We start from the raw sequence: 25354 nt of genomic DNA on the forward strand, positions 1-25354 counted from the left end.
ATAATGATGTGGTATTTTTACGAGCGTGAACCAATTAAAAGACAGAATGTCAAACTCAGCGACTGGACGAATCGCAACAAATACGGTTGAATGAATTGGCCGAATATTTTGCCTTTGCGTTGTATTTCCTCTCGTTTATTAATTGATTTTATTTTATAAGGTGTCTTAAAACTCGTACCAGCTCGTTGCATATTATGGACGTACTTACTGTCACAGATTATTTTTATTTATATATTTTTTAAATCTGATTAACTCAAGACTCTAATCCTATTACCGCTGCTCATGAAAAATACTTCTAAAGGCTATAAAAAGTATAAGGAAAATAAGTAAAAATATAATATGTTATTTTGTTAACAATTATGATTAATATCAGATAGACTGTCTAATGCTAAGTTAATTTCCATATAAAATTGTATTGAAAATTAAATCGAACCAAGCTGTATTTTATTAGATACACTTGACTACTAAAAACAAAACTGAAACTTACATAAAAAACAAAAAATTTATATGAAATAAGTTTTAATATAAAAAGTTTTTTATAGATACGACTCAAAAAAAAAAGTAACTAACCACTGTAGACAAAAAAAAACATATTCGAAAACGGAAAAACGCGCGCAACTTATATATCGTATCGTAAATTTATAAACGTTAATTACTATAAATAAAACATTTATTATTAATGATAGAAGTTAACAATGTTACCATAGACAAAAAAAAAACTAACAAGCGTCGTAGCTTTCAACTATATATCATCCTAATTTTTGTAAAACTTCTCCATTATATAATTATAATTAACGATCGCACACTAACAAGACTCATAAATCATATGAATACTTTACCATTATTTGCTGCGTAGTCGGGTAATAAAACCTATTACGGAATACAGTTATGAACTTCAAACGATACGAAATGTGTCTTATCGTATTTAATCAAAATAATTTATGGGAAATGCTTTATTAATAATTGATACAAAGCGATCTCTGTACTTGTATTTACGACTAAGTAACTATAGCTAGTGATGTTGTTTTGTGGATTAAAGAAATCTTTATATGTATATATATATATAGGGTTAGTCTCTTGAATAGGAATATCTATTTACTATTATTAGGTATATTATACATAATCGTGTAATTTACAGATAATTACGTCTTTTGTTTAACGTATTCTATTTTTTATTGTTTCAAGGTAATTTTAAATTTAGAAGCAAGAAAGTATACATTTTAATCTATGCATTTAAAACAGATATAATCTGCATTATTCGTTATTTCTAGATAATTCTAGAAATAACTTAATAGTACTATTATTAGTTCAAAGTTATTATTGTTAGTATTTTCAATGTGAATAGTTTTTAATAAGATAAAATTAAGTAATTAATTTCAAAGAAATCTTATTAGTTCGTTTGTAGTGAAAAGTTGGTCCTACGAGCCGGATAACACATTTTCAATTTGGTCATATTAAGGTAGTAAGGTAACTCCGTATAACTTGCAACTAATTCGTCGAGAAATGTCGTAATTTCTTCCGAAATTCTGAAGACATTATAAGAGCTAGTGAGGGTGTACAGAAGTGGCGATAAGAGTAGTTTCAGACGAAAAGCACTCGACGAGGCTAGTCGGCTCCTTCACTTCACAGCTATAACTAGACTTATAACGTTGAATGAACGTTGATGTACTTAGACACACATACAGCTAAAACAATCGTCATTCCTAACGTGCAATATTATTTTTTAATATTTGAACTTAATTTAAATCTTTATTTTATACTAAAATACGCTTTTCCTAATCCTATTATTGTTATACAATTATTATTTTTTTATAATAGGTATACTAGATGGTAAGTGGTCACCACCGCCCATAGACAATGGCGCTGTAAGAAACCATTCCTTACATCGCCCATACGCAACCAACCTTGGGAACTAAGATGTTATATCCCTTGCGCCTGTAGTTACACTGGCTCACTCACCCTTAAACCGGAACACAACAATACTAAGTACTGTTGTTAGGCGATAGATTATCTGATGAGTGGGTAGTAGGTACTTACCCAGACAGGCTTGCACCAAGTAAAGTCCTACCACGACTACCACCATGACATTAATCGTTTCAAAATCGATTAATGTCATGGAATACGAGAAGCTTAAATCATTTTTTTAATTAATAAATAAAAGAATTAACTCATTGTCATGTAAACATTATAAATTATAGTATTCATATTAAAATTAGAAAAAACAATAAGATTTTTCGATAGATCTTTTTTGATAGAGATAGAGATTTTGATTTTAGATAAAAATTTATATTTATTTAGCAATGTTATATATGTCGCTGTTGCCATTTATAGGTATACTTTCCCTCTATATAAGAATATTAATATGTGACCATATGTTTAACAAAGACTGTATACATCCCACGACTGGGCTAAGATCCTATTGAGGAGATTGTTTGGAGCTTATTTCACTACGCTGCTCCAATGCGGATTAGTGGGTATGGCAGAATTTCATTGAAATTAGATACATACAGGTTTCACGCTGATTTTCTTCACCGCCGAGCTTGAGATAAATTATAACCATAAATTATGAAAATTCAGTACCTTTGAGCCATGCTGGGCTAAGGCCTCTCCTTTTGAGGAGAAGATTTAGAGCCTATTCCGTTGCTGCGACGCTGATCGTTGGAATAAAAGAAGAACTGAATTAACTGCATGGTATAAATAATATACAAAGCAACAAATAAATGTTATAAGTACATAACCATTGCACGCACTGCTTCATCGATCCATCAAACCTTGCCAACAGATAAAATATTATACGACATACGTCTTATGATAAAAACACATTCGAAATATACTAACGTTTCCGAGTCGGAACTACGCCAACCCCCCGAGATGTCGAAATGTACACAACCCACCCCACGACACCCTTGCGACTTTTCTCGAACATTCCATTTTTTCCACGTCCTGATAAAATTAAAAAACTACACAATTTTTCTTTGTCATTTTTTATATTAATTAATAAAATAAAATATAGGGATATGTATTATAATTATTTTTACAATTTACGGAATAATCCCCCGGCGACGCGCTGACGTTAATTAATTTTCATTTCGTGATTAAAAAAAATCACTCTGTCTGCCATTTTAATAAACGCTCCGATGGTTCCGTAGCATAAACATTTACAAGAAGCTATATGTACTGTTTTTTAATACAAAGTAAATTGAAAGATCCGTTTCTCGTACACGTGAGAGCGGGAACAGCAGTCACCGAAATAGGTTTATAAAGTTAAGATGATGTAACGCGGAGTCGTTGCTACCTCCAAGTCGAAAAATATTGTATATAGCCTTTTCCAATAGAAGTAGGAATAAAGATAAACAAACCTTAGGTTTACGTATTAAATGAGATTTTCGAAACTCAGTTATTTGTGCTAAGAGTTTATGATTAATATATATTTATTTATAATCAAAATTAAAATATACTTTATTCAAGTAGGCTTTTACAAGCACTTTTGAATCGTCATTTAACAAACTATTTAATTTAAAGCTACTACCGGCTCAGAATGTAAATTCTATCGAGAAGAATCGGCAAAAAACTCAGTAGTTGCTCTTTTTCAAAATCTAAAAATACAGTCATGTTAGTTAAATACAATTATATATGTATATTATGTCTCCTGCCTGGAAGTCGACAAGCATAAACTCCACGATTTTTTATCATCTATATAATTTTGTATCGAATAATATGCTTTCTTTACCAATGTATTTTTTACAAATGACTCGAATCTATGAAACACTAAATACAACACTATTACGTTTAAGTTTATATCCACTTTAATTTTACGTCCAAAATTCCGATAACAGTTTCGTCGACGTTCAAAACGCCATTTATTTGGAAATCCATAGTGAATATCATAAATTAATCTCGACCAATCATATCGCGTCAATTTGCTGTCAAATGTTGGTTATTTGGCTTTTCTCCTCTTATGGTTGGAATTGAGTATACGTATGTTGGCACTATGTAATCTAAAAGCTGAAATGGTGTTATTTAAGAGTTAACGGGGTATAATATTATGTAAAAGACTAATGTAAATGAAGATAATATAATAAAGACGTTACTATTTACTATTTCGTAATTTAAACATTTATCTTGAACAGTTCGTTTAATCTTCGCCTATAATTTTCTTGTACGTCGCTTTATTTAATCAACAATTTACAAAAATGGACATAGTCAGATTAATTGTACATTATTAGTGATTTACATTTTTAAATATCGTGTACATTTTTGTTGACGTAATACATATACCATCTACAAAAATATTAGAAATGACGACTATGAAATATCTTATACTAGCGACCCGCCCCGGCTTCGCACGGGTGCAATGCTGATAATAAATATCTATACTACACAACCTTCCACCAACCCGCATTGGAGTAGCGTGGTGGAATATGCTTCTACTCCAACAGTGGGAAATTTATAGGCTGCTAATGTAAAATATTAAAAAAAAAACCACAGAATGTCTTACAACGTCGACAGATTTTTTGTCATTAGAAAATACAAACCGCTATGTCCCTGCATTTTAAATCTGTAATATCTTTGAAAATATTTATAAATTACATGCCGTAGTGGGTCATATTGATCTATATTAAATCCACGATGTATTTAAGATACTTAATTGGATAAGGATTAATGTTGTATTGCTTAAAAAGAGCTTCGAAAATGATTCATTATTTCTCGTAAACAATAAAGGATAAAAAATTATTGTTGTGGACTATCCCTAAGAGACAGATATATACCATCTCTTTTTGAAGACCTTTTTAAGGTGTACAATACTGTAGTCAATTATTTGATTTCTCTCGTATCATAGGGTTCAGCCGGCGTTGGCAATGTCAGCGCAAAAAATGTGTTTATTTACGACATCATTTCAGAAACCTCTAAAATTATCAGTGTTTCTCTACTATATTGTGCACGTATTATACATATAAACCTTCCTCTAGAAAAACTCTATGTAGTAAAAAAACCGCATCGAAATCCATTGTTTAATTTTAAAGATCTAAGCATGCGTAGGGACAGACAGCGGTAAGCGACTTTGTTTTATACTACGTAATAAGGATGATATTAATAGCGTAAGCCCATTTTTATCCCAGTGATTATGGGACGATAGCTGCACAAAAAAAATCGCTTATCGTCCCATTTTGAAGAGCTCCAGCCGTAGATGTACAGAAAAATAAAGAGTATTTTTGATTGCGATTTACTAAATTGTTACAATTTTAGAAGAATTAATTTTAAAGAGATAAAAAGGCACTGGCCGGTTATAGAACGGGACTACGGCTTTAAGAGAAAAAAAAAAATTAAAGTAAATTGCTATCGACAAACTCCAATTCTAACTGAACTGATGTATACTATTTGACATGTAAATTAGTTACTTGCAGTGTCCAATGAAATTAAGTCAAAACAAAATCTGTCATCGAAATTCCTAAAAAAAACTTTTGAATAAACTCAAAGTTACGCGGGATACCCACTAGTTTCAAATAATTATTGTCAATCCGATGTTAAATAAATATATAATATAACTTTTTTTTCTACAACAAGGTATATACATATGACTTGTGCTTTAAGATTATAATACAATTGATTGAGGTCACACATGTGTCGAAAAAAAAAAAACAATTTGACTGACAAGGAACGTTTAATTAATGTATTTATTATACACTTTGTGTATGAAGCGATCGCAAAATAATGTAGGAAATAGTAAAAAATAATAACCATTATAAACATGGCTAAGTTCAATACAAACCTCTTTTTTTCAATCTTAATTTAACAAAAAAAAAAAAAAAATCTGTTAAATTAAATGAAACGCAAAACGATAAAACCAAGTTTTTTTTTTATATTGTCATAGTATTAAAATTAACTTGAATATTCCTTAACTCATACATAAGTACTTAAATGTAGTTAAACAATCATAGCTTCAAACATCATACGTTTCATTTTAGTACAAGAAGTTCGTACGTCATGCGTAATCAGATACATAATACAATTACGAATATTTGAATCGTATATATGTAAACACACAGTATAGCATATACGGCTTAGTAAGGCTCATTATATACATATATTCTGGGAATTTTGTATGTAAAGAAACTCTTATAAAAGCTCGGCAATGCGTAACATATATATATACAGAGAGTATTAGGGATCTAAAATTACATACTCCTCGAATGGGTTTCTCGAAGGTAATTTGATTAAATATTTCATCTTCTAAAGAAACTGGTTTTTACCGGTTATTTTCGTAAAGATACATTTAATTTCGGTTAGAATATTTTACGTAATCATACACAGGAATATATTTGTAATAATGTATGAAAAATAATTTCATATTTCTGTCTTCAGCTGGATTTGAAAAGAAAGATTTAATCAAAATGATTAATTATTTTCTTTAGTATACCAATACATACATACGCAATACATTCGCCGATTTTAAGCCTATTTAAAAAAAAAAGCAATTAAAAAAAAAACAAAAATAATTCCATCGATCTAATTTTGAAAAAAAATATGAGAATTCATTTGTTTCATCGTGAAAAGAAAGTGTTCACACTAAGAAATACAAACATGATAAATTGAGGACGGACAGACAAGAAATGGACGAGGCTTGAGTCATATATATTAGTTCGTCGACTGCAAGCCGTGGGACCTAAATTAACAACTACTGCTGTTATTATAATCTTTTATCATCGGAGTAATTATGTTACAGAAGAATCGTATCCTATATTTCAACATGACTTGAACCTGTCCATCTAAAATTGAAATTATATTTTTTTCCTACAACTCTTTTATTACAATAAAATGTGTGCGGTCTTGACAATCTACCGGGGTCGGCGAGTGTCCCTTACACGGCATTTTCTCATATCAGCATCACCTAGAAACATTTTCTGAGACAGGGGAACAGTGGCTTTTTATGAATCCAGTGTTTGTCAAAATAACACTAATTAATAATAAAGTTCCTCATCCTACGACGTAATTCATTCGTATTACGAATTCCGCAAGCAGTCGAAAGAAGTACCTTGGGTTTGTTTGACGAGGGTATTGAGTTCCAAAATAACAACAAATATTCTAAATTTAAATACCATTAAATTGTATCACATATTAGCTACCCGTAGATAAAATTAGGATTAATATGAATGAAAAACAGAAAAAAATCCTTGTTTGCGTCCATCATCATAATCTGATGAGCAGTTTAGAACGCATAAATAGATACATTTTTATTTTTGAAGATTAAATTTTCCATAACGAAAAAGAGCCAAGATGGCCGAGTGGTTTAAACGAGTGTATCTTATCATATGATTGCGGATACAAGCCCAGGCTAGCACATCTGAATTTTCATGTGCTTAATTTGTGTTTATAATTCATCTCGTGCTCGGCGGTGAAGGAAAAACATCGTGAGGAAACCTGCATGTGTCTAATTTCAACGAAATTCTGCCACATGTGTATTCCACCAACCCGCATTGGAGCAGCGTGGAGTTGGAGCAGCTACAAACCTTCTCCTCAAAAAACAAGTGCTTTAGCTACTTACATTGGGATCAGAGTAATGTGTGATCATGTCCAGTATTTATTTATTTAATATTTTCCCCCCACACTGCTCAGCAGTGGGGAAGCACAAAACCTTCATCTCAAAGGTCCTTAAGAAGAGGCCTTAGCCCAGCTATGGGATATTTACAGGACGTTACATAATTTTTAACTTAACGATAAGTCTGATAAAATCAATAATACAACATTAAAGCAAATAAATTCTTCAAACTGATTTTAAATGACACGATCTTGTGCATCTGAACCTCAGAAACAATCCAATTGCTTTTATTAAAAGGACGAACCTTTAATGGACGATTGACATTTGATGCACCGAGGCAGCGGGTTCGACCCCTGGGTCAGGAAGCAATTGGATCAATTGGCATGGGACTGCGTGCGTGCCGTGCGAATAGGTACATTTTCTTGTGGTTGATTAAACTATGCAATATTTTTTGTAAAAAGGTTTATTAAAAAACTTATAACTGGCCGAAATTATTTATTAAATTTAAAATATATATTATTATCTGACATGCCAAATATCTACTAATGACCTACCTGCATAATATGGTGATGACGGACTACACCATTAGTTGAAAGACTTCGGAATTTCAGTGTTTCTATTCTGATAAATCTATTTTACCGAAATTAAGGTTAAAGACATACACTCTTTTAGCACCAAAACGCAGGATTATTTATTATTTTTATTTAGATTCATCGATTTATTTATTTATTATTATTATTTAGATTAAATTCATCGTATGTCGCTTTGAATAACATCTTTTAAATAAAAAACAAATTAAATCTTGGGAAAAAACCAAAAAGTATATAAAAGCAAGTAAAACAGTTTAGGTTTAAATATATAACGTAAACAAATTTAAATTTAATAATTTTTGAGTTAAATATTAATAATTATTTTCAATGTATGTTATAATATTTACATGAATGTAACAAGAACACATACTTTAAATAATCATACTTGTAAAGCGGTATAAAAAACAATGATTGGTTTCTCGTGTTAAGACGACATAAAGGGACATAAAGAGTATATTACTAAAGAGACTCTTAGATTTAGAAGGTTATGGACAATTTCATAATAATAATGACTAGTGGGCTCCTTCGGAAACTTTACGTTTATTCAAAAGATTTTTAGGAAGTTCGAATAATGAACTATGACAAAAACGAATGTTTTGTTTTGATTTCATTTCATTATAAACTGCCAGTCACTCATCTTTTAGAGCCAAAATATGAAACCTCTTTTAAATTATTTTTTTAATATCATATAGTTTACATTAGTTCAGTTAGAATGTTTACGTTTTAATTTTTTTTTCTCACACAGCCGTCGTACCTCTCTCTAACCGGCAAGTAACGTTTTTCCGCTCTCTAAAATTAATTCTTTGTTAAATCGTAATAATTCAGTAAATTGCGATCCAGAATCCTCTTTAATTTTCTGCACATCAACGACTGGAGCTCTTCAAAATGAGATATTTTATATACAGCCATCGTGCCATAATCACTGGGACAAAAATGGGATTACGCTATTAATAAATAAGATGTATGAAACTTTAAAATTATTTGAATTAAGTGTAGATATATATAAGCTAACTTCATGTACTTGTATATTATATATCAACTTAATATAAACGACATTTCTTTAATATAGAAATTATTATGTTGTAAACTTCGACATAATCGCAGGATGTCGCCGACCATTACTGAATAACTACGGAGCGACGCAACAAAACTTTCTCCCTGAGAATTAACTTATAATTGTAATTACTTTAATGAAAGCTTGATTACTATATAATGTATAATAGCCTTGTTGGTCTAGTGGCTAAATAATACGACTGAAGATCACGAGTTGGCTGGTTGGAATCGGATCTATCTGGTTAACATTAGCTGACAAAGATGTCAAGTTAACGTGATGTCTGTAGAGGTATTCTGTAAGAAGGACACTCATCACGGAGCAAGAGCCTGAATTATCAGAGTGTGTAATTATAAAATTTATAGGATACACGTATTAAAATTGCATAACAACATAAGTCGTTTGTCAATATTTCACGAGTGAGATACGATGTGAGTTCTTACAGAATCGCATCTAATATATCTTCAGGTATATCTATCAAACGATACACACGAAATTTATTTAAGAGATTTAAATACATTAATGTAAGGAATGATTAAAATTTCGTACACCTTTAGATAGCCCATTTGTTTGACGGGCAACCAATATATAAGTATGTATATAAAAAAATATATATGAAAGATGCAATAAGGTTATTTTTTCTCAAAGCATAATCATTACTTATTACATTTTAGTTCTACCAACAGTTATGAAGTCATTTCACAACTACGTAGATAAATAGTTGTGAAATGACTTATTTCAAATCATAATATGACTTAGTCGTAACTGTTGAGTAGCTAATTGTATAGACTTTACTATCAGTTTAATTTAATTACAAACTTCTCTAAATCCAGTAAATTACCCAACAGCTTATAACTATGCTAATCCTTCGTCGTGTAACGCGTTTATACATTGACAAATAACATTGAACGAAAATTCATTAGATAATTATTGATTGTATTCTATCATTGGGAAGATTATTATTTTGTACAAAGATGATTTATGGTGTGTAAGATGAAGCTGTTGTCAATAAAGAGTGTAACTATATTACTATAGGCACAAGGGACATAACATCTTAGTGCCCAACGTTGGTGGCGCTTTGGCGAAGTAATGTCTATAGACGGCGGTGACCACTTAACATCAGGTGGCCCTTTTTCCGGTCCGCCTACCTATTACATAAAAATGGTATATTTTATTTTTGACTACCTCTACCTTTCATCGCTAGTAATAAAATATGTTTACAAATCAACTTACGTAATTATAATACAAATTCAATAAATGAATGAAATGAATGAAAAATTATATCACTTCAATCAAAACAATAACATTACCATTCATACAAACAATGTTAAAATCAAAACATCCAGGTTATTGACCTTTTGTAATAAGTAGACGATGATTTGAAACGTGTGTTTAAGTTGGATCGGTATTTGCCGAGCCCAGACGAAGGGCTCGTTATGGCATTAACGTGAAATGCCACTGTAGCTATACGACCTCGGTCATATTGAAACTTAGCATTTACCGGTATTTAAAATAAGTATTCATAAGATAAAACTATAAATATTCATAGTCAAATTTAATTTAAACACATACTGACCTAACGACATTATATACAGTACCTACACTTTTTTTTTTTTGATTTTGTACTTTAGTCTTCGGCCGTAATAATTCTGCCAACTCAGTATTTTTAAAAGAAAAACACAAAAATGTTTACGATTTGATCATAATTTGTAATCATATGAATTACCAACTCAAAAAGTTTTATTATTAAAATTATAAAGAACATTGGAAAATCGTAACCCGTATGATTGGTGAGTTTCTTTAGGCGGCTTTACTAAAATTTTCTGTTTGTCAATCAATTGGTAATCGTCATTTTTATTTATTAGGGATTATGACTTTGATTTGACATTCAAGAAACATTCAAATAACAACTAGCAAACATTAAAATAGCTAACCTAACGCTATTAAGTCTACTATATAAACAAAAAACAAAAATAGTTTTATTTTTTTTTTAATTTGTTAAAGAATCGTTTTGTTAAATAACTTGTAAGTAATTACAAAGTAAATAGTAAACTTACACAATAACATAATTATAGTTAAATTTATTTGCAGTTTTCAGTGTTTCACGATTTTAAACAATTCATTGATTCATATAGGTATATTTTGCAATGAAAAAAAAAACAAAACACGATTCTTCCGCTTTAACGTTTATGGCGCATCGATTATTAGCTCACATCCGGTACACGTACACGAAGCGAATGAACGTATTTTTAAAATAAAAGACATTTTTATTTACCATCAATGTCAATAAATCAACATTCTGTTGGGGCAAATAGTTCAAATTCAAATTCCTATATTCATTATATAAACAATACATTTAGTTATTGATATTCAAATTAAAAACAAACACTGGTTCGGAAGAGAAAAAGCCGTGACTTGTAAAGAATCGACGAAAAATACTGCAGGTTTTTCTCTTGTTGTGTTATTTTTTGCATATTACAATATAATAATATCCAGAAGACGATCTTTACATTCCCAAGGTGAACATAAACATTTTTGTTAATATAGCATCATAGAGAATTTGAACGCTTTCTGGTATAAATATTGTCTATGTAACTTAAATAAACATTTGTTTTCGACTTATTTCTTCTTTCTATATAGCTATAGAAAGAAGAGTACATGACGATATTATAGACGTGTTTCATCTATGCACTTGCTTATTCATAGCAATTATGTAAATGTTGATAATGCCAGCAGGCATTCTCTTTCAATCAACCTTAGGGTGGTAAGAAAAAATGAAACAAAGAGAAAACACGGTCGCAAATAGGCTCTACAATAAAATTAAATAAAGACGCAATGAGGTTCCTTAAAACAAAACAGTCGGATACAAAGAAGTAGCTAAAAACGAACAAACTGATCAAAAATTACATAAATATACCTACATATATCTAAAACGCTATGATAAGTACAATAATTTAAACTAAAATAGAGAAATAAAAGAAATAGAAATAAAAATAAACGTGGAAGGTTGCGTTACAAATGTTAAACAATTAAAAACCAGTACGTGGTGTTAGCTTATCTTACGCGAATGAAAAGTAGGTGGGTACAGTCTATTCCAACAACAAGAGGGCTATATAAACTAAAAAAACATTTGACATCGAATTGAAGCATTGATCGTGCTTGAATAGCCTATGATTTCATTATGGATTTGGGAAGAAATGGCGTTTTAAACGTGGACGAAACTGTTATCAAAACATTTAAGTAAAATTAAAGTGGATATGAGTAGGCAAGTGGAATGGTCTTGTTATATAAATAAATACATATCAACTGAGAACTGTTACTATTAGTCTACACTAGGAGAATACAATTGCTATTAGCAAATCGTATGAAATACGTAAATCTAAGGTTTGTTTATCTTTATTCTGTCTTCGATTGGAATATACGATATGTACCAAAGCCCTTCCTAGAAATAATTAGATAAAACCTGTATACTTTTTTGACTGTAGTATAAAACTTATTTTGTAGTATTTTATTTGCCGGTTACACACTTTATTTGTTTTTCGTTGTTAAATAAAAACAAAATCACACCACAAAAATCGATGTATAAATTTTGTAATAAGATACCATTCATAAAATGATTTCGGTGTTTTAAAAGAAAAATTAGGAACCGTAATATTTTACACAAAATTTATTTCGAATGTAATAAATGTTTTTTCTTCATATAGAATAGGTAAATCGCCCTCGTCCATAGACACTCGCGCAGTAAAAAACATTAACCATTCCTTATTTATGTCCCTCCTGCCTGTAGTACTCGTAAGAGAAATAATGCGTATAAATGAAGTCATCATCCCACATTTTTTTCACTATTGGGTCATATAGGACATTAGACCGCTTCTAGTAGTAGTAATATTAAGAAGTGGTCCAACAATTAATCCAAAGTATTGGAATGTGCAGTGCTTACAGTCCTGTGCCGTAGAAAGTATTGGTCCTGTGATGGACTTCCCGGTTTCTGATTCGTATTACAAGAGTTTTTGGGCACAAATTTTTGTATAATATGCTAGTCTCTCTTAAAAATAGTCGCAGTGGCTCAACCTGTTATGAGGACGTCATCATTATCATAGCTGCCATGTCTAGTATCTAATTTTCAACACTGCAGAGTTTGAGATCAAATCTCATGTTAATGATCATGCAATAAACTGTTGAGTTTCTCTGTCATAAAATTCTCGGTAACAGTCCCAAGTTATAATTTAGAGTGAAATACTCCAAAGTCTCGAAAGACACGTAACTCCATTGGTCCTTCCTCTGAGCTGTCTACAGTCGGGTCGGATTATCGTTCCATCTATGAGAATCTAGAGCCGTCGAGGATTCGAGGCCGTGATCTGAAGGCCCTTAAATTGAGGCTAATTTAACCGAACCACGACAAAGGCGTCCACTACAATTATCGCGAAAATGTAAACACGAATTACCGTTTGTTACGTTCAAATGGAACTGTTCCGAATATTTGTTGATTGTATCACCCCCATGGCCCGTATAATTAGATAATCCACCGATGATTCGTAGTACTGAATTTTCACATTACTAACTTTCGAATAGCGCTTGAATTATTTTTTGTTGGTATTTTCGCTACATCATATATTTGGTCAATAATCTCCAATAACTTGCTGGTAGAGTTCTTTCTTTGCAGTATAATATATTAGTACATGTTTTTTTTTTCACAGATGAATACTTTCAACTTTCAATAAAAAACTCACACTTTAAATTGGTCTCATAGACTTAATTTTTATAGTTAAAAGTTTTATATATAGCACAGGAGTTCTATCAGCGTTCACCTTATCCCACAAACTAATGAAAACCAATTCTTACACCACAGTTGCGTCGATATTCAAGGCCCTAATGTTGTCTCTTCTAATAACACTGGCTCACTAACCCTCCAAACCAGAACATAATTTGTAAGTGGGTGGTACTACACAGACAGGCCCGCACAAAACCCTAGCACTAAAATCTTAACCTTCTTACCCACATACCTATGTCTAAACGTTACTTTAACGCGACGTTAATTAAAAAGTCAAACGCGCTCATTCAATAGCGTTCCAATCATAATAAAATCTCTCAGCAGGCATCTCAATAAAAACAACAAAACACGTGGCGATGTTCCACATAATTGTTTACTTGGAAAGAGATCGCACCTATCGAATGATTAGTTTTTCGCGTTTCGAGATAATAAAAAGCAAATTGACTTAACACACACACATGCGTTCAAGTTTTTACTGATATTTTCTAATTTACAGACGTTGCGTTCCGCGTAATTGATTGCGTTGGTATTGAGTGCGTATCGATTTTTAACCGACTTCAAAAAGGAGGAGGTTATCAATTCGTCTGTATTTTTTTTAATATTTTATAACTTATTTATACTTTTATCGTAATTTTAATTCGACTAGTGACTAGCTTGTTTGTTTGACGATCGTAAATTATGGGCTTGAATAAATGTTGGGCCAAAATAATTAGGGCTTATTGGTCAAGATATTTGAGTAACAACTTGAAGCTACAAAAATGAATGTGGTACAGTCTGTGGTCTCTGTTTGCTGTAAAGGACTGTTCAATTTAGAAATTTATGAAATTGCTGTCTGCCGTACCCGATATTCTTTTATTATTATTATTTACTTAAATACAGTGTTTTAAATATACCGATGCATACAGAGTTTTAAAACTTAAACCTGTTAGTATTCTTACGGCTACACACACGCGAACTTACTATTATTATAATATAACGCTGAAGAATTTATCGAACGTTTGAACAAGTTAATCCAAGGATCAACAAGTCCAATTAAAAAAATACTTTTTATAATAGAAATACTTACTGGGGAAAGTTATAATCATTACTAACATTTTTACTCGCTCTTTTTTTATACCGCTTTAAGGGCATACCTTAGTCGAATGTTCGTTAATTGAAACGCGTGCTTGTATCGCTATAAAAACGCCGATACTTCGTTACAGAATCGCAATGGTATTCATTCGTTACATAATAAAACGTAAGTACTACCAAACGCGCTGCAATTCAAACATTCTTCTATAAATATAATAGTAATTTTTACGCGCAACAAACGCGCTTTTTATGAAAGAACGTGGTAGCATTAAAATAACGAATAACAGTCGAACGCACATAAAAATTATAATACAGAAATAAATACAATGTATAACTAAATACTCAAAGTACTTAGAGCCTGTAGATCTCACGATACTAGGCAAATAACAACTCTCATTGCCGGATTATCCATTAGGCAGTGTACTACACTCCTTAGCTTATGGGCCCCGCATCAAACCAAACATTGGAAAGGAAGGTTTTACAAAATTCCTTGTTAATAATCTCTTCGTAATAGTAAAAATATATTTTAATTATTAGTAAAATTGCGTGGTAGAAAAGTGGTCAAGGCTCTGAAACGTGCAATTGCCTAGGGGAGGGGCCCGACATGGTTAATCCGGCTCTGCATACTCATATTCATACTGCATATATAGGGAGGGAGATTATTCTATCATTCTGCTTTGCTGCGAAAATAAATTACTTATCACAAATCAAGTCATAAATCAAAGAATCCTAATATAAAAAAGGAGGTTAATGTGTGAAATATAAAAAAAAATAAATGACATATTAAACCTTGTAATCGCTAACAATAGCACCAAACCACAACCATAATTATCGCGTTAAAAAATAAAGTTGTAAACAGTGCGTGCACGTTGAAATTCATTTGGTTAATAATTCATAACTAAAAGTGGGTCAAGTTCGCGTGTGCGCCTGCGCGTCTTATATGACAAGGAAAAAAATACGCTGAAGTAATATACCTTTTTATTTGCATTTTATTTTATTTTACTTTTCCAAATGGCAGTGCTTTGTTTTGCTATATCCAGTAGAGTAGATTAGGACGGGAGGAACATCCGGCTCCATAAAGGACCAAATAAAAAACACCTTCTATTATTTTAAATCCAAGCCTGTTAACAATTTTATTTACTTTTCACACAACTAAATTTCTTTCTCGTAATAATAAAGAAATACTTAAGTATCAAATAATTTTTCATCTCGATGAACGCGTTTTTGTAAACATTTCACTCATCGTACGGATAATATGATTAAGAACGGCCATAAATTTCTGTAGATAATTAAAATTTCTTCAACATTTTTCTATATTTTGATATTATCTGCAATTTTGCTCCAATCTTTCTTGGGCTAATGAATTTAGAATCGATTGAAACTCTGGATATATTTATTCTCAAAATACCAAAGAAAATACTTACGTCAATAAATACATACATTGAAGATAAGGGCCTCGAAACGTAAAGATGAACCCGGACCAAAAATCGATTTTATCATAAAAAAAAAAAAAACATTTAAACGGGAAGTAAAAGGTCATTTTAATTTATTCAACACTCACTGAATATTTATACAAAAAAGTATTCATTTAACTAAACTTAACATACAATTGGATTAAAAAAACTTAACATACATTTAAATATTATAAATATGAATACAATAATTGTAACATATTCTTTAATTTAAACTATAATATTCATTAATTTATACTGATTATTATTATCTTATAAATATATTATTAAATAATGCTTGTTTTTGTTCGTTTTCAATGCTCTTGCGCATCGTGTAAACGCATTAAGTTGTTCAAACTTTTGTCGTTGCACGTGCGTGAAGGATTTTGTATAGTTGAGCGAACTGTATCGGAAAATTGCTACCAAAAATTCTAAAGAACCATAGCATCATACCCTAACATTATCTTTCCAAACCTTAAAAAGTGCATTATCAAAATATATTTTCTTATATGAATTTTATTATAAAATAAATAATAATTATTATAAAATAAATATTTAATTAATAAGTCACAACAACAAGCTGGTTTTTAATAGAACTTCTACGGCTGTATATAGACTTAGATCTCAACAGTAAAAGACTGTAAAGGCTTCGTATTCCGTCTGAATATAAATTAAGTTCCTCTTAAGGATTAGCCAAAAGACTAAAATAAACAAACTTCTCTTTAAACTGTCTACCGTCGTGTTTTGATATAGTAAGCATTTTCACGTTAAAGATAAAATATTGTCAAGCCATTTCAACCTCTAAAGCTTAGTATTTAAAGATCATATTAATAAGGAGAATTTATGTATTATGTGATCTGATATGAGAGCTGATACAGCATTATAAGCTTTATTTCTATTGTACTTAAACTGCATTTACTTTTGTTCATTTTGAGTCTACAATACAGCTGTTTAATATTCTGATCTGTAGTTAAATATTTGAGATAATATGAAATTAACGCTATATTCACGTAGAAGCTTTTATGTATGTTCAATAGATTTCATTTTTTTGCGTTGTTTTCTTAATATGTTTAATCATGAAAAATGTATTTAGCGTAATGTATGTAATCATGAAAATGCTTTAAACAATAAGCTAAAAGACATTAATACCGCCTTTGGGTTTATATTCACTAATCAATCAATCGTTGCCGGATATTTCATTATAATTTTATAATATACAATATTATAAAAAATGTCTCTCATTTTAAAACAGAAATGTCTAATCTACTGGAAAGTTGAATCATACATTATTATTGAATTTGACATAATTTACCTACCAGTTTTATTACTTTTTTTTTTAATTCAGATTAGTCTAACGTATCTCCTTTTTCTTTCCAGCCAAAAAAGCTACAACAGCCCATGGAGTTGGACGACGGTGACCGCTACGGGCGACTGACCGCGGGCGCCGCGCGGGCCACCGCCCGCGCTCTGAGCGCCGCGGGGAGCGCTGGGGAGAGGGGGAAGAGGGGAAAGGGTAGGGTCGGCGGTATGAGAGGGGATTAGACACGAATTAAAAAAAAAGACAATCAGTTGATTTTACAAAATGTATTACCAAAACATTTGGTACTTCAAAGACACTAGATTAGTTTAATTGTAATGGAATTCTTTCCCCGACATTATTTATTGTATTTAGATTTTCGGGGTGTGTTAATTTTTGTATATTTTTATTGCTTCGAAATGTTAAAAATATTAAAATTACAGTAACTTTCAAACGGACGTTGTAATATCTATCAATTAGTGTCAACTTGTCGCACATGATGAAATACAACTGTAGGAGCGTTGTTATTTTTGAATATATTTTTGGTTCGGGACACTTCTAAATGTATGTCATACGTTTGACAAATTTTTAAGAGGCTATGATTTTAATGTTGCAATTTAATATAGTCTAAGAGTAAATTTTAACCTATAATTATTTTCGTCAAACTCTTATAAAATTGATCACTGGCTTTATCAATCAGATTGAAATCGTATTTTACTAAATAAGGTTCGTTTCTAATCACCCGCAGCACCCCGCCCGATTGGTGAACGAAATGATCCGTCCGATGTCGTTAGCTCCCCGTGTCGTGGCCTTGCCGTGGTCGTCACCATGGCGTGAACTGTGTAACTTGCCTTTATAAGCTTAATCATCGCTGTATTTATTATACTTTTATTATTAAAAAATGGATATTTATTGTAACATGATAAATATGGTTAAAATATCTGTCGTTTTACACGATACGATAAATTATATCAACATTATGTATGTAGTTTCAGTATGTACATATCCATAACGATGATAATTTATACGTCGCAATATAGAAGCAATGGATACAGGCCATAAGAAATTAAAAAAAAAAAAAACGATTGGCAAAAGTAATACTAATTCGGCCAAGTAAAATGGAAAAAAGAAACATAATCTCCTTTTGGCATCATATCGTGTAAAAGGATACCTTTTTCTACGAATACCTTTATTACAGTAGCGTGTTACTTTATACGGTTGTTCTACTTTCAGTGATTGTGGTTTAATGTTTTTTTAATTGCAACTATATCATGAGTCAATGACTTCATACCAAGGCCTTTTGGTATTGAATAGAACATTTTAAGTGCACGTAACAAATTACCCAATACAGTTTTATTTTTTTTGAATAGCGAGCAAATTACTTAAAAATAATACGACTTCACTATAAAGGCTAGTTCACACTTACGTCAAACCACTGGAACGGAATTGCTTTTTTAAACCCACCTTCGTCGAGCGTCTCTGATACAGTGAATAAATCATATATTCAACATTTAAACAGGATAATTACAATTTATGACGCTCTAAATACCATATCCCTAATTTATAAGATGGTGCATCAAATCGGGTATAGTGACGGAAAGTGCATAGAATTATAATTTATTATTTAGTTGTGATATTTATATTGTATGTGCGTCCGCGCACGTAGTTCTGAGCATAGACATATAGAACGGACCTCACTGTCAATACCAATGTGAGGGAGATAGCAATAGCGGACATTATCTCAAAGTTGTGATTATATATGGCTATTTTTTCTCTAGTGTAGGTTTTGGAGTTAAGTAGAAATGGCATCGATTACCAAAAAAATATTTTTTCCTCTATCTCGTACATCGAACGTTCTTCGTGATCAAAATAATTGGAACATATTAATTTAATTTAAATTAGACACATCGATCGATGGCATTTTTACTTACAATGTTTTGAGGGTAGTCGTGTCGTCTATTCTATATGGCCATGGTTCCAAATGAGTGCAATCCCAGATGGACTGTATGTATATCGTAGTTAGACAAGTTAAGTGGCGGTACGGTGCATTTAATTTATGTATGGGTGCGGTTGAATGCAGATTGAATTTGAAATTTAAATTTTTTGAACTTTCGTCCGTGACTGTCTTTTTGTGAACGTTCTTCGTTGTTTTTAGCATTAATTATAATAAATCATAGACGACACGTATTTCATAGTGCTTATGTTTAAAATATACATCACTGTTTAAAATTAATGATGCATTTTTTCACGCGTTTAATGAAACCTTAATGATGTAATGATTTCAAACTCAACCTGCACCTGTGCTCTTGATATTTATAGATTTTAAGTTTACAACTCCTGACGAGGCTGATCGAAATATGGTCACACAAATTTCAACTCAATTACATTGCATTAGGTTTATAAATGTCTTATTCCATAATATTATATGATTCAGTCTGCAGGAGTTGGGGGCTTAAAGTGACAAGAATCGGACTAAAATGAGAGCAGGAGATGATAATACGATCTCTCTTTCACTCTTAGGTATTAGGAATAAGGCTGGGCTCACTCACTTTATGTAATTCCAAGATATTATAATTTAATAATTTAAATTGTAAACATTCTGATAATTTACTTTGAAATCTAGATTATTTTGTTATTGTCGTAAAGAAAGTTTTGTAAGTAAGTAAATAAATAAACTGTCAGAATGTTCACTTTTATGTAATAATTTTGTAAAATAAATCTCGCATTAATGTTTCAAAATTATGGTAATATACAAATATTTTTCATTGCATGTGACATGTAACCTCAGCCTTATATTTATATATATATAAAATAAGCTAAATATCTGCTCTCATTTCAGTCGGCTTACGTCTGTGTTAGTGTCTTAATATTATGTAATATCTACCTGCGTCTATATAATATCTATTCGTTTAGAACATTGAGTATTGAACATAAGATTCCGTTTAAAATGCCACCAATTTAAATAAAATAAAAATCAATATGATAAAAGTAATTTAATCAGACTTTCGATGAAATATATATATATATAATTTTATAACGAAGTGGGAATTGCTTGATTTAATTAAAACCATGCCTCTAATGATGTCACTTGTCATAACGGTTCAACCCACGGGTTGCAGGATGCCTAATAGGTACTAAATCGATACTGACAAGTGCTAACGAGGCATGAACTCGGCTCCAACATTGCTACAAATTGGATATTGACGATACTCGTTGAATATTATTTGTTTGTAATGTAAATACAAACCATCGCAAGTTCTCACAGTATAAATAACATGTTTTATCTCTTAAAATTAAATAAATTTATTTCATAAATTAAGCAGTTTAGAAATTAATTCGAATAAAAAGTTTAAAACAGATAAAATATAGCGTTTAAGATCTTCATTTTAATAGATATTATGTAAAGGCAGGCAATATAAACGTCATTTCTTTAATATCAGTATTTATTTCGTTATTTTTTAAGTTTTCAATGATTTTAATTGTTCTCGTTGCTTTCCTTGGGAATCTTTATCGATTTTTTAGACTTAGTAAGTACAATATTGTATGAAACGGGGACAGACAGCCATCAACTATTAAATCATGAAACAATAAGTATGTACTATTTATTTTTATCAATATCAACTTTTGTAATGTAAAAATCCATTTTTCTATTCCGATATACGAATTGTTACGGTAAACATGTTTAAATGATAATTATTGTTTATGTTAATTGACATTTAGCCGCCATTTTGAATTACATATGTAAAATCACGATTCACGCTGTTCGTAAAATTATATTGTATTTTAAAATAAAAAAGCACTAAGCAAGTAATTAGTGCTGATTCTGTTGCACACGATTTTTAAACTTAAATAATTTGCCAGTATTAAAAGGCTTGCTAATCATTTTATTCCTACGCGTGTGACATATTAAGCAGTATATTTTTAAGCCTGTCAAATTAGTAGGTATATTAATATAGATTGTACAAGACAACAGAATTAGCACAATATTGTTAGCCTTTTTTTAAATGTGGGTTACAGTTATGACCGGTTGTAATTTAAAGTTGTCTGTCCTTGTATGAGGTTGTTGATTATTATCGTTCGTGAGTATTCCAAAAGTTTCCTGATGTAATTTATTGACTTGAATAAATGAAATTACGCTTCTAAAGTGTACTATTACATATGTAAATATAGGACAACTAATACCTATAATAATAGTGAATGTTGTAATTTGTATATAAGTAACGAAAATTAAATTTTAAATACATAGATAACATTGTGTGTATTCATTTATTTTTATATGAAAAAATATTTGAAAAACCCTTTCATCCCCTTGTTTGTGCTTGAATTTGGCCGCCATTTTTTTTGTATCAGAGAATTCTAACATTTAAATGTCATATTCCCTTATAATGTTCATGAGCAGTTGTCTTCGGATTTTTATCTTCTATTAATGAATTTAAACGAAATTACCTAAAGAAATTGTTACTACTATATGGCAGTTCTTCATCTAGTAAAATGTTTAAAAACTGAAATTCGAGATCGAAGATTCTGCTAATAAAAACAGCACAAGCGATAAGGCCACACACAATAATTTCTAAACGTTATATTATTAAAGAAGGAAATATAAACCGCTGTATATTTGTAGTAGTGAACTAAAAATTATTTTGAACAGAATAATTGATCAAAACATGATGTAAGTTTATTAAAAAAAAAACACTAGTTGAGCTCAACATTTATATATTTTCTGCTAATTTGGATTAGTTAAAAATAAAACTTGTTCATCATAATAAACAAAATATTGTAGCTTTGTATTTCTTACATTTTTTGTGCTATTAATACAGTATAAAGATTTGTAATAATTCGCTTTAACTCGAGTTTGTTTAGATAAATTTTTGTATGTTTTGCACAAAAACAATATATTTATATTAAATATTCTATCAAGATATCAACAATCAATGTGCCAAATTTTAAACGAACAAACAAACTAACAATATTTTAACAATAAGCAAGGATATAAATACTATGACGTTCAATGTGTCGTCACTGCAGCAGTAAAAAAAAAAAAACAAAATAAATGAGCTGTTGGGAAAAAGAAGTTTTATTGACGCTATACAAATACTACGCTTTCTTAAATAAATTAAAAATATCAAATGATATTTATACAGCTACAAGAATAAACTGTTAAGTAAATTATTTTGCCCACAAGAAAAAAAAAAAAAAAAAAAACAGAAATTAATAAAAAAATTTACTAATATCCAGCCGTTGCGTAGATGCGATCCTGACAGTTTCGAATAGATGATGTAAATTGGAGGAACGATGAAGTAGTGAAGAATTTAAAATAAAAATATATTAAAATGTATTTGCACTTACCAATATCTTAATTAAGAACTCTTTTATTATATTAACTTAACACAGTTATAATTTTTATTATTTTATTATATATAATGTTTTAAATCTAATTTAATTTTGCCTAAATGAGACGACATATCCATACTGCGCTGTTACTAGGTAAATTCGCCAGGAATGAATCTCTAATCGTCAGCGGTGGGACTTTTAATGTCGAAATATTAACTTGAAATTTTTAATAGCGCCATCTCTCGGGTATACAGGAAATCATTAGAAAGTTTGCTACATAAACAACAATATATAAATGAAAGCCAGTCTCTGATGTACCCATTTCATACGATATCACAAAAGTATCTCATTTAAGTCTTTGTTTTGTTACGTTACGAGGGAATAAAACAACAAAGAAAAGTTCATATACAGAAATATATTTCATTACACAATTCCACTGGGTATTACTATTTGGAGAGGAAAACACATAATGAAACACATTTGTTGAGAGTAAATACGCGCCAAACCTTTGTTTAAATCTGACGTGAACAACATTATTTTACTCTTCGATAATACAACGCGAAATGCTTCAAACAATAATATTTCTTTTATAAAACTCCTACTGTGACTATATAAAAACATTATTTAGAAGACACAAACAGTCACAACATAGAATTGACTATATTTTGTACATTTACAACAAACTATCACATAACATTGGCATACATTGAGCGCCATCTAGTTACAATTACGAAAACAAATGACACACTTATAGAAGTATATTAAAACTTTTTTATCTATAGATGGCGCTGTACGAAACGTGCATCTATATTCAGACAGATGGCAGTGTAGTGAGTTCACATCAGACTTGAAACGGGCTTAAAATGTGGCGGAATACTAGCTTAATCACAGTTGAGGAATGGCGCCACATACATTGAGCACCGGGTTGACACGTTCACACTTGGCGCTACCTCTGACACTACAACTTAACATTAATTAACCACAATAACACTATCAAGAGATATTCCTAATACCCATTTAAAATTCGCCAAATCGAGATTTAAAAAAAACTGGACTATTTTCGATAGTAGTTAGACTGAATGACAGCAGCCATAATTGCAAATAGCCATATTAATTCTCTATAGACAAATTTTAATTAGGTAGTTGATCAATTTTAAATTCTTTTAATACAAGATCGTTGAGCGTTAAAATACGCAAGTAACGGTTCAGTGAAAACGTGCCCATAGAATAACATTTAATTTATAATACACAATGCCATATTGAGAGACGTTAGACAATATATGATCGTGCTCCACAATACTGTATACTAAACACATATTTCTTATGAACATTTAAACATATTAACTTATTAAAATTGTGACCTGGTGCTAAAATCCGATATCAATGTTCTATAAAATAAGCGTTTTAAACGACATCAAAAAAAGGAGGTCCTCTATTCGATCTGTATGTTTGTATATCCGCGATTTTCTCAAACACTAGTGATCTAATTTGGATGGGATTATCAAAATCAATAGATTTTTTGCGTAATAATTTTGATAACAGAGATACTTGGCAAATGACAAAATGGTTTACAGTTTACTCAAAAATTTACTTTGGCTCTTTTAGCACCAGGACATAGATACGTAGCCAACATTGAATAACTTAGCTATTTCTGTCCTTTTTTAACAGAACTTTAAGCGAAAGAGATATTATTACAAAACATTTCATTGCGAGTTAACTGTCAAATAGGAAGTAAAGTATGTTTAATGGAGGTTTAACGAGACATTTATCTCTTTTTGTCATAACTGATTCAAGATTAAAAAGCAAATTAGATTCTGTCTCCGTCTCTCATATAATATGTTATTTACATATACATAGGAAATGTACATAATATTTATATAACCTATACACAATATTTATAAGGAATTTCCGAACAGGGAAAAAGCATTTTGATATATTTTTTCTGTAAAAAATAACTTATTTAAGTATAATATTTTCTAACATTAATTGTATAATTGTGATATACAAGTGGTTCTTTAAAATCATTTTTAATAATGGTTACATCGAATCATTTAAACATGGTTAATTAAGACATTTATTTCAGTTATAAATTAGTACATCCATTCAAATAGGTTTAAGTTTTATATTGAAAATTGTTTGTTTGTAAGTGTTCATAACAATACTATCATTTCATACAAAAATAAAATATCTTAGAAATAAATAATTATTAATAAGTTAAATTCACAACATTAAATTTGTAAATTCTAAGACGCACA

At 30.5% G+C, this 25354-nt stretch overlaps 1 protein-coding gene across 1 annotated transcript in view; it reads left to right on the top strand.

Annotated features, from left to right (window-relative positions):
* LOC125068322 overlaps window positions 1–18055 on the top strand; it is an 88808-nt gene extending 70753 nt beyond the window's left edge. The window contains exon 4 of the mRNA XM_047677427.1: window positions 17849–18055. Within this exon, the coding sequence (XP_047533383.1) occupies window positions 17849–17906 (58 nt within the window). The 3' untranslated portion in view covers window positions 17907–18055. The remainder of the gene's footprint in view (window positions 1–17848) is intronic.
* Window positions 18056–25354: the final 7299 nt, after the last annotated feature.

This window comes from Vanessa atalanta, chromosome 13, assembly GCF_905147765.1.
Source record: "Vanessa atalanta chromosome 13, ilVanAtal1.2, whole genome shotgun sequence".
Taxonomy (NCBI): Eukaryota; Metazoa; Arthropoda; class Insecta; order Lepidoptera; family Nymphalidae; genus Vanessa; species Vanessa atalanta.